At 42.9% G+C, this 10931-nt stretch overlaps 2 protein-coding genes across 8 annotated transcripts in view; both read right to left on the minus strand.

The window, feature by feature from the left end:
• Positions 1-5417, minus strand: part of cacna2d4b (calcium channel, voltage-dependent, alpha 2/delta subunit 4b) — an 18505-nt gene extending 13088 nt beyond the window's left edge. For all 6 annotated transcript variants that reach the window (XR_013133977.1, XR_013133976.1, XR_013133975.1 and 3 more), the window contains exons 1-8: positions 4714-5417; positions 3310-3391; positions 2247-2363; positions 1406-1465; positions 1000-1162; positions 718-849; positions 547-607; positions 1-112 (exon numbers count right to left, since the gene is read on the minus strand). The exon at positions 1-112 is cut by the window's left edge and continues 39 nt beyond it. Coding sequence is in view for 3 of the 6 variants with exons in the window: in XM_077021640.1 (XP_076877755.1) it covers positions 1-112; positions 547-607; positions 718-849; positions 1000-1162; positions 1406-1465; positions 2247-2363; positions 3310-3391; positions 4714-4844 (858 nt within the window). In the remaining 3 variants the exon portion in view is untranslated. The remainder of the gene's footprint in view (positions 113-546; positions 608-717; positions 850-999; positions 1163-1405; positions 1466-2246; positions 2364-3309; positions 3392-4713) is intronic.
• Positions 5418-6277: 860 nt separating this feature from the next.
• Positions 6278-10887, minus strand: samm50 (SAMM50 sorting and assembly machinery component). 2 transcript variants are annotated; one of them, XM_077021643.1, is made up of 16 exons: positions 10722-10875; positions 10516-10642; positions 10091-10201; positions 9897-9998; positions 9705-9792; positions 9518-9624; positions 9177-9307; positions 8878-8965; positions 8616-8744; positions 8394-8465; positions 8217-8303; positions 8036-8106; positions 7798-7865; positions 7277-7423; positions 6939-7080; positions 6278-6594 (listed from the first exon to the last, which is right to left on the minus strand). In XM_077021643.1, the coding sequence occupies exons 2-16, from the start codon at positions 10519-10521 to the stop codon at positions 6549-6551; spliced, it is 1395 nt and encodes a 464-aa protein (XP_076877758.1). In that variant the 5' UTR covers positions 10522-10642; positions 10722-10875; the 3' UTR covers positions 6278-6548. The 2 variants fall into 2 exon arrangements, with proteins under 2 accessions (XP_076877758.1, XP_076877757.1); XM_077021642.1 differs by lacking the exon at positions 10516-10642 and having other exon boundaries at positions 10722-10887.
• Between the last annotated feature and the right edge of the window lie 44 nt (positions 10888-10931).

The following is a 10931-nucleotide window of genomic DNA, read 5'->3' on the forward strand; positions in this document are numbered from 1 at the left end:
CAAGATGGTGTTGATGGTGTGCTTAGCAATGGTCAGTTTGAGCCCCTTCATGCTGCCGCTGACATCCACCACGATGATGAGGTCCTTAGGAGACGTGGCTGCTTGGATATACCTGACACAGTGAGGGACATCTTAGATCACCCCTTGCTGCCGAGAACAAGACCTACCCCTATGTGGTTATGTACATACAACTGCAGTTTACAGCTCCCTAAAACTTTAGCCATGCGAGTTCGATGTAGTCTCACCCAAGGAGAGGCAAGTGGACCACGTTACATAATCACCCGTGTGCAAACAGTGTGACATTCGATGTGATATGTTACTCAAAATACTCCTGTGTTTCTGCACAAAAAGCCCAGCTCTACCTGAGCCACCGTAAATGCCTCTGATGTGTGGCCATATAAACATTTACATATGGTGCCCATGACGACACCCACTAATGTGGATACTGACAGGATTAATTAACTATTAAGGACAGGATTAAAGTCTTTACGTGGGACCAGGGTCTTACTGTCACTACTGCAACTGCTACAAGGCTCAGACTCTCACCAGTTTCTGTTCCTGCAGTCGAAGGTGACCACTCCATTTGGATCGGGAGTCCACTTGATACCTAATGGTAGAGTAAATGAAGGTAAATCATAAACCTACAGCGTTAAAGCCTCCAAAAACAAACCAAGGTTAGGAGTGCTAAACGAACTGTCCTGTTGTCACTCACTGTACCTGGATACAGTCTGAAGAAACCAGTAGAGCTACCAAAGTACTGCCACGTGAGAGTAGGGTCCTTCTGGAAGTTACTGATAAAAACATCATTCAGAGCTTCGGACATGTACACCCCGTTAAGAATGTCTGGGTCTAGGCAGACACCACGAATGACAGAGCAGGAGGGAAAGTCAGACAGATGTATCACTGACGTACTTAGATCATGTAACGATAGCAGTAGTATTTTAGTTGTCAGAACGTTTCTTCTGATAGTGTCAGGTTTCGATGTTAATGGTATTCTACCTTTGTTGTACACGTTGGTCGGGACTTGAATGTTACTCATTAGAGTGTTGACTTGGAGTTCATTGAAATGCTCATTTTCTTCAAGTGGGAACTCCCCTCCAAGTTCCACATAGTTTCCATCTTCATCCAGCGTGTTGATCAACAGGGAGTTGAAGTAATCAAACTGTTTAAAAAGCAAACACATTTTCCCGCAAAGTCCTATTATTAACAATCTAATATTTGCAGGGATCTAATTCAAAACCAATGAACAATTTGATGAAGACAATTCAACCACATCAGTGAACTGTAGCTTAACTATGTGATGTATAGTAACATGAAATATCAGATATAATGAAATATAAGATTCCTGAGCATTTCCAGATGCCAGCTGAACTTTGGACATTTTATCCAAACCTCCACGTCTCACCTCTAAAGATGCATTAAAATCATGATATAAATCGGCATCTTCTGCTGTGTCTGCCAGCCTCTGGGAAGAGATTGTAGAAAGAGATTAACAACTCATGAATGACTCGGTGAAGAGGGTTTTAACTTTAGTCTTTCTTATTTAGCCAAATCAACTGAAAACCATGCAGAAGTTTAGTGTAATTTTGAAGTAGGCACACACTAAAACAGACAGAATGCTGAACAATGCTCATTCAGTATATTAGAACTGATTGATGGTCCTATTTGTTAACGATCACCTGAGCATGCAGTGAATGTGGCATAAGCAAAGTGTAGTACTACTACTTACAGCCAAGAAAATATTTAAAAGATTGCTACAATAAAAGAAGGTTTTATGAGTAAATTATTGGAACTTTGTAGGCCATTCAGGCCAAAAGTGAACATTATTCAAGCTACCAGCTATGCAAGGTCACAAAACGAAGCGTAAAGGGAACCTCCTATTCTTTGATCCAAAGAAACTTTGTCTGACCAGGTGCACTTATGCGACACACCATCATCAAAATATGTGCACATGCTACATTTTCAACCAATCACTGCTCTTCATCTCTGCCTTCGATTTATATTTACGGAATGTTGCAGACGCCCTTGTCCAGAGCATCTCGCAGAAGTGCTTTGTAGTCTCTGTCAAATACACCTCCTCATGTGACGAGGTCAGTGGTGAGGATGCTATCGAGTGAATGCCAGAGTTGCTTAGACGACAGTAAACACTTTGTAAAGTGCTGAGTCTCTCCTCTGAGAGGTCAGTCTTCGGTCTTGGTTCGAGGACAGACGACCTCCTTTCTGCCCTCCCACACTTTGCTGTTCACCTTAACGGACTTCATCTTCCTCCCCAGCATCTTCTCGATTTCCTCTGCAAACTCCTGGACTAAAGCAGCACCATCCACGTCTTCTATCCAGATTACGGGCTCCACATCATCGAGTTTCTGGTTGAATTGTTAGATAGTGATACTGAGTTTATTTAAAGTCCATACAAGCCAAGCTACTGTCTGTGAATGTATAAGCATAGCACTATATTGTGTTATTATACATGCAAATGCTATGTGATGAATGCAAAACATTTATGATCAGATAAATGCAAAATATATAACATGAGGGTCATAAAATAACTTAATAACCTCCAAACTGAGCTTGAATAATTGTCCTGGGCTAGACTTTACAGACATGCACCAGAGGAATTCAGGTGCAACTGATGCCTCTGCAACACTAAAAGCATAAGACAAAATCTCAGATACTCTCAATTTGACAAATTTAACTCCCATACTCCCTGTGCTGCCACGGCATGTGCATGTAAGACCTACGAGTGCACCTCAGCCAGTTTGGGAATTTTCTAAAGCCTTTTTAGGAATTTTGCAAAAGAACTTATGCAGTTTGTGCACCGTATGAATTCCAGAATTTACATATTTTAGCTCTAGTGTTAGCCCGCCCATAATATACACTTAATTTTTTTGTTGCAGTTAAAATAGAGGCATAAGAACAGTGAAGAATAGCATTATCAAGTGTCCAATATAGAAATCGGAGCTCCGTCAGTAAAACAAGCTTAGGCATGTCAAATCCTCACATATAGGAGGAGCTACCCGCCCCTGGGAACAGAGCTGAAGCATCACGATGAAGTTGCTGGGACCATGTACTGGATTTCACTTCAACGAGAAGTTTGTGCAGGAGCCTTGTGTAATGGCAGCAGCCACTAATATCCCATCTCAGAACATTTTGTGTATTTTTTGCTTATATATATATATATATATATATATATATATATATACACACTCTCATTCTCATTTTCAATGGTTAATCATTGGTATTTTAACCAATGATTAGAGTTAATCATTGGCAGCATCGCACCAATGATGAAAACGTGTCTATCTGACTTACCTTCTGTAATATTGCAGCTCCTGAGTATTTTAAAGCAACTGCATGCAGCTGCTCTGAAATCTCATTGGCCCATTTTTGAACCCTGATGGGAAAACAGAGGAGTTCAGTGGATATGATCTTCCCACCTGATGACCAGCTCACATTACAACTGTCACAGCTGCCAAACACACCGCTCACGGGCTTTTGCAGTTACATGAAATCTTGCAATATTACAACTGGAGAATTATCAGTGGTTCTCAACAAGCAGATGAGGTGCCTGTCACATGTGGGAGACCAGCAGAACCTCAAGGAAATTGAAGAGGCTGTGTGTTGTGCTAAGCACTGAAATATAACGGTGCTACAGAAGATGGCTGGCTGTATGTGATAGAGATCAGGCTTTCTGGTCCTGCCTACAAACCTATCAGTGAATTGATATCACAATCGATTCAAAGTCTGATCAAAGCATACTTATGTTTGTTAATAAGCAGCACATCTGAATACATCTAGATGTCAAGTCTGATATTTCGATGTAGTACTCTGAAACTTATAATCAAAGACATCTAAAGGTTTATTTAAAATTATAAAAGATTATGGATCTCTTGGTCACAAGAAAATTTTAATGCAATTAAACTGATTTCAAAATAAAAGGTTAATATACACACACATATAGGCTACTGTATATATATATATATATATATATATATATATATATATATACACACTGCTAATCTGATTGTGTCTCTAACCTGTTTTATGATTAACCAATTACAAATCCATTAGAGCCGAACAGAACATTTTCTGTTTATGAGATTCAGAATTTGCACTATGTAGAGATGCATGTAGATGATTGGCCAAACAGACCAACAAGAGAGTAAAGCATGAAGAGTGTTACATCCTGTGTCCATGCGGGGAACCATATGTGCATCCATGTCCTGGCCTCAGAGTCTGGCTTGTCCCCAGAGTCATTTTAACCAGGGCAGCATCCAGCATAGCACAGTAGGTGCATCATGGACTCTGATCTACAGTCAGTGCTCTTTGCTACAGCAATGATACAGGAACACACATACTGCTGAGGCAGATACAGGAACATCTCTCAGAAAGCAAGCGAATGTAAAACTCTGCTAGATAACTCTGCGATAATTGTGAGTGAGTCATCCATTTCCCCTCACAGAACATAAATACAAAGTATAATCAGGTGACAATCAAGCGCTTGGTGAATAGGTGAATAGGATTCCTTGCATCGTAACATTTGATCATTTTGCTCACTGCAGGTACAGAAACCGGTAAATAATGCGTCTCACGACAAACGCAGAAAAATCCTTTGATGGAGGTATTACTAAAATTACTGCTGTGTTACTAGAGTGCACTGTGCTTCCTGCATGCTAAAGCAGGCCAAGGTGACCATTCCTGAGAGGCATGTCTTACGTTTCCGGTGGGATCTTCATCTGCGCTGTGGTCAGGAGCCAGAGGCAGGTCGACCGAAGCAGGAAGAGGGCGACCCACGAAGGCCCCTTCCCGTGAAGGACACCACCAGCTATCATGCCGGTTGAGTGCATCCGGCGCCTGCTGAGGCTCTGGCGTCAAACTTTCCACCTGGTGGACCTCAGGTCTCCACTGAAGTTTTGGCTCAACTCTCATCCGCAAGCTCACATGTGTTCACGTTGACCCGATAAGGGCTGTTAAACCTTCTGCCAGTCAGACCTTCAGATCACCTGTAATGCCGTCGGCTGGGGTACAGACGTCTGCAGGTGCTCCTTCTTCTCTGGTTGGGCCCAAGTCTGCTTCAGATGATCCTGTTCATCATTCTTCATGGCAAAAGGGAAGGTCATAAAAGGAAAAAAATCAATATTCCAGGTATTCCGATATCTTTTTCTATTTATTTGTAAACTTTCCAATGGAAGAATAAATCCTTGTTTTGGCAAGAGTGGTGGAATTCTAGACTTTTATTCTAGACTATTACTATTTAACTCTAGACTGATACTATCCAGGATGTACACACAGAACCATATCTGAACAGTTATTGCATTCCAAATGCAGAAGTGCAACTATGCATGTCGAGCAACCTGGCACTCACTACCAAAATCCTCTGCTTTGCTTTGTAATCTACTTGGATTAGAGTCTCTTCAGAAAGCGAGTTCACAGGCTAGAAGGAGGGGAATATGGGGTAGTGGGAGGGAGGATGTTATGGTGAGGAGGCTGGGGATTGGGCCAATTAGACAGTCGATGGCCCAAAGAGGATTAGTAGTGACTTCTGGAGGTAGGGCCTTGTCTATCCAATCAGTGCACGTGAACAGCAGGGTCTCCTGGGGTGGGAGGGCTGATGAAAAACAAGGACATCTAGTGGCCACCTGATGCTCCTCTCACTGACTGCAATAAAGAATTTCATGTTAGGTTGAAGAGAGGATGAGCTGCTGACAAAGGCTTTTCAGGTGATTCATGGAAGGAATCAGAAGGATCATTCTAGGAGTTGGACAAGTGTCAAACTAGCTACCATTAAAGGCAGATTTAAAGCTCTTCCCCATCAGATTTTTTCCTGGAACCTTGAAACAGTCTCCCTCAGAATGACAAACTGGGTGAACACACAGAGTTTTTGTCTTCATAGTGCTGACAGAAGGGAAACGCCTGAAGAAAGCAGTGACCTTCACTGATTCATGTTTCCTATGTTGATCAAGGTTAAATTTGATGAAAAAGTCAAGAATCAGAGCCCAAATGCTCAGTGACTGGGCCACAAGCATTCAGGGTTTGTTCGCGGTGAAACACTCTGCATTTGACACTTTGTAACTTCATACAGGGAAAAGAAACAAAAACTTAGAATGAACAGAGAGATTCCAAGAACACCTCACATTTATCCTACAGCAGCAACGGAGGCCCCTGCTATTCAAACTGAAGTCCCAATGCAGTGAAGTCTGGTGTGAGCAGGAGAGCAGACGTAGCCTTCAGAAGTGGAGACTCCCGCAGAACAGGACAAACATCACGCCACACTTACAAAGTCAGGAAGCATTATTTATTTACCATTTTGCTATTCAGACAAATAAATATGACATGTCATAAGGGCACTGGTATTTAATCAGTCAACCTGTTTTTATGATTTGAACTACTGTCTTTTAAATGCTTCTGGCAGATGTCAAAACAATGGCTGAAACATAACTTTCATTCAACAGTTTCCATTCTGTACTGGAATCTTACACATTCTATCCATATCTTATCCACATGTAAAAACTTGGTTTTGTCCAAAATTGACATGTTAATGGCCTCATATATTAAAGAAAGCGAATGCCTGCTCCAAACTGTACTCCATCACATATCCTAAAAGAAAACAAACACACACAAACACACAAAGAGAGAGGTTCTTTAAATATTACATTCTATATATTAAAATATTACACCAAGACCCAGTGTTCATTTTTGTATTTCATAAAAATCTATTACTCACAATGTACACAACATAAGACAAATATAAATTTTCCATGTCATTTGTATGAGAGCTGTTTGACTGATGTGAGCAGTAATGACTGATGTTTGGGTTATCATTAATTACTAAGAGCATCAAGATTATAGCAGGTTCTGTAGGAGTATGTGTTTTTTATAACAGTGTGTGTTTTGGACAATACACCCCTGCCTACTGTGCGTTAGGCCGGGTGAGCATGCACCTGTCTCCGCTCTGGACGCCCATGGGAATGCAATAGTTCAGCTCGAGCCGGGCGATGTTTCCCAGCCGCAGCACTATGCCGGCGCCATACGACCAGCGGATGCACTCCGCCAGCCTGCTCAGGTGAGCCCTCGGCCCCTCCCCTGGAAAAGAACCGACAGCGGTGAAACTCCCGGTACAGAAACACTCAACGCTGCAACAGCAAACCTGTACTTCTCCAACATCAGTAGGGAGTGACAAAATGAAACGGCGGCCAACTGATGATACTGATGATACCGATACTGATGATGAAATAGACACAGCTGGTGGTGCAGTGTCGGGTGCGGAACCAGGACTCACCGTAGTTGAGGTTGCACAGGTTTCCGGCATTGAGGAAGAAGTGTGTCCTGAAGAGGTCCCCGAAGCCCCCTCGCCCAGGCCTGAAGGGCAGTGGAGTGTACAGGTGGAGCCCACCAGCCCAGTAAGCCTCACCACCCAGGTAGTCGCCTGCCATTGAGAGCAGCAGATCATACTCAGTTACTTCCCAGAACAACCACAACAGAACAACCGCAAAGACATTCGACGCTCTGCTGCACACTGACTACAGCAGTGTTCTGATTGGTTCTGGGTGTGTTATAACTGTTTCTGGGTGTGTTGTAATTGGTTCTAGGCATGTTGTAACTATGAGTAGTACCCTTTTATCCCTTTCTGACAGGCAGAAGCAAATGTGCATACAAATCGACTACAAGGTGTGAATTAATATGAAAGCAGAGCCTCTTTACATATCTTAAAAAATGTTTCTTATATTCAGAGTTTGTTGATTTCCCAAAGTGAACAGGCGCCATTTTTTAAATTATGTGTGTCTGGTGTGAGTGTGATACCTTCACTCTGTGGTCCAATACTGTACATGCTGAACCCCCTCACACTGGTGGGGCCTCCGAGATAAAACCTGACATTCACATTTAAAACATGTCAGAACCATCCCTTACTGTACCACCAACACTTTTGCACATTAAAAAATGTTCAGATTTAGACCCATTTTTTACTTAAATTTTTGAATTCCTAAGTTTATACAGGAATGTGCTGTGCTCACTGCAACACCGCAGAAGAGCCACAAACCTGTCAGCGATGGACGTGGGCTTGTCTCCAATGGGCAGTAACATACCCCCCCACAGTGAAGCCGACAAGACCTGCAGGTAAGGGAAAGGTTCAAAATTCCCTGCACTTATATACCCCCAAAAAATCTCTTATGACACTTTCTGGAGGGCGAGACGATTTGGACTGTGCTTTTGGCACTCACAGAGTCCCAGAAGAGGCGCCTGTTGAGCTGAATCTCAAAGTCCTCCTTCAGGAAGCTGGCATCTCCACCTGTATAGCCGGCCAGCTCCTGTGTGGCCGCAAAAGATCGGTCAATATCAGCATTAGTGCTTCCTGTTTGGTTTATGAATCCAGAAGAAATGCACCTGGCCAAACTCACCTGATTGATCTTTAGTAAGGCACCTTTCTTTGGGAGGATCGCAGAGTTGCGTGTGTCAATAACCATTGCATGCTGAAAAAGGTCAAATTCACTGGATTAATTTTAAGTACATGAAGATTATCTGCCCTGCATTATATGCAGTTGTCATAAACAATCTAACTGTGCATTCACTCAGAGTACAAGTAAGCCTTTCTTTCTGATAATTATGATCAGCAGGCATACCGAGAGGGAGGATTTAAGCGAGTGGCCGCTCTCCTCTCTGACGGCGAAGGAGGCGGTACGCGCCAGACAGCTCAGTTCCCTCCACACGCCCTCCCACTTTACCGTGTGGTTTGTCTTCCAGATGGGGAACTGCCAATAAAAACACCAAAATATATAAATAGACTGCATCTCACTTTCAGCCACTAAGGTACAAAAATGCTAAAAATAATTTTGTGTATTTTCCTGTTTTTTGTGTATTATAACAAATATGGAAAACCCTTACACTGAGCTCAGTTGAGACCCCTCTATCAGTCTCCCTCAGAGAACTCCAAGGGAACTGCCCCGTGACTTTGTAGATGTTGATGGAGAAGCTGCAATAGCAAACCTGAGTATGAGTAGCAACCAGTGGAAGTTCATCCTTTGTTAAAGTTGTGAGGCAGTCATGGCAAGAGGAGAATATGCAGATTACTGTAGGCTCTAATCCAAGGCCTAGTTAATGGCCAAACTGGGATTCAGTTAAGGTTGAAAGGCCAAAACAACTGAATCAGCAACAGTGAAGCATAGTCTTAATGAAGAACATACTTGCGCTCAAAGTGACCGGCCTGAGGCTTGAAGAAGGAGAGGCCATAGGATGTTTCTTTTGTACCGTATGAGAACTGGAAGGTGAGCTTCTCGGCACGGCCAAAAACATTTGGCAGCTTCAAACCCAGCACCTTTCCATTGCAGAAGAAAAACCCACTTACAATTTACCACCTATAAAGAATAATTTTTTGACATTTCTCTCAGGGATCTACAGACAATTGAGAAAAGGAGGATAGAGGATATGGAAGAAACACTCTGCTGGACACTATACATTAACCATTCCACTGCAGTGCATGCGTCTTTGACAGTGGGAATAAAGACTTAAGTGCTTCTTAACTCACCATGCTGCCTTCATTATTTCCCACCATAGTGTTGTAGCTTCCTGTTAGTCTCCTAAGCTCCTTCACCTCAAACGTCACGTCCAGCCCACTGGGCAGAGCGTCCTCTCCTGCAGAAGAGGTACGCAGCCTTTTCAGTTCATCTTCTGAATGGGTCTGACAAAAACTACTGCCTGTCACAATAACACACCTTCTGAAGTATCAATGACGACTTCCACTTGTCTGAAAATTCCCAGACGGAGAAGTCTCTGTCTGGCCTCATGGGATTTTTTCATCACCTATGGAATAAGAACAAATGCAGCTCTTACCTCACAGGCCATTATAGTACTGCTTTGATTATTCCTTACGTCGACTACTCCAAATACAAATATGAATCACTTACATCAATCAGGTTCTTAGCCTGGAATACATCAGCAATTTCATATGTCAAGATGTCCTCCTTGGTCCTTCCAAGGCCATCTATATGTACACGTTGAACCACCACCTAAAGAATTACAGAGTGTTTTGAAAGCTTGGACCCTGAAACAGCCTGCAAGAAACTGGTGCCGTTTTAGTAGAAAGTAAAGCACGTCTCACGTCTTTATTTTCAAGGACCTCCTGTTGGGGCTCCTGCTCTGGTTCGCCTAGATCCATGTCGTCTGCCTGCACCCCCAGTTCAGGCCCTTGCATCGGGAGAGGGTCTAAACTCTGAAGAGAAAAGTTATAGCAATTGGTACCAATAATGGTGACACGTGTAGCGTCGGTTTCCATAGGTAGTAAATGTAAACATTGGCCTGGTAAGTTTCTCCCGGTACAACGAGACTCAGTCAAGTATCGGTACCTCGCAAATCATCAAAAAACATCACTTCTGAAGATTTTAACTTTCATCTAGTCAAAATCAAGTTCACTGCGATTAGCTTTATATTAAAGACAAGCCACTTCATGATGAAAAGCTTACCCTGCTAGACAGCTAGCTAGCTAGCTAGTAGAATTTGTCATTACAATACAGTGCAAACTCTTACATTCATGTTCGGTACAGTATGGTCGGTCCTTCTCGTCACACTGACCGACAGCACACAAACATATCTACAGCATACTAGCTAGGGCAGTGCGTTCTGGTACCGATCCAGCTTGACCTGCCATTCACAGCTAAGAAAAGTTTGAGGTTGTCAGTGTTCAGAGGTCATTGCGTTGCTCCCTTCAGTAGGTGTGGAAAAACTACACTTACTCTGGCATGCACGGTCCCCATGTCCGAGAGCGCCTTTACATTCAAATGTGCCTACAAAAATACAATGACACTTAAATGTGTTGGGGTACAATTGTGCGGACTCTTGCTAACACATAACGTCGCTTACGAGGAGGCCGCCATGACACCTTTTAACCACGCCTCTTCGAGTTTAACGAAACAGTACGCAAATGAAACGTCACTACCCTGTAT

This window comes from Brachyhypopomus gauderio, chromosome 11, assembly GCF_052324685.1.
Source record: "Brachyhypopomus gauderio isolate BG-103 chromosome 11, BGAUD_0.2, whole genome shotgun sequence".
Classification (NCBI taxonomy): domain Eukaryota; kingdom Metazoa; phylum Chordata; class Actinopteri; order Gymnotiformes; family Hypopomidae; genus Brachyhypopomus; species Brachyhypopomus gauderio.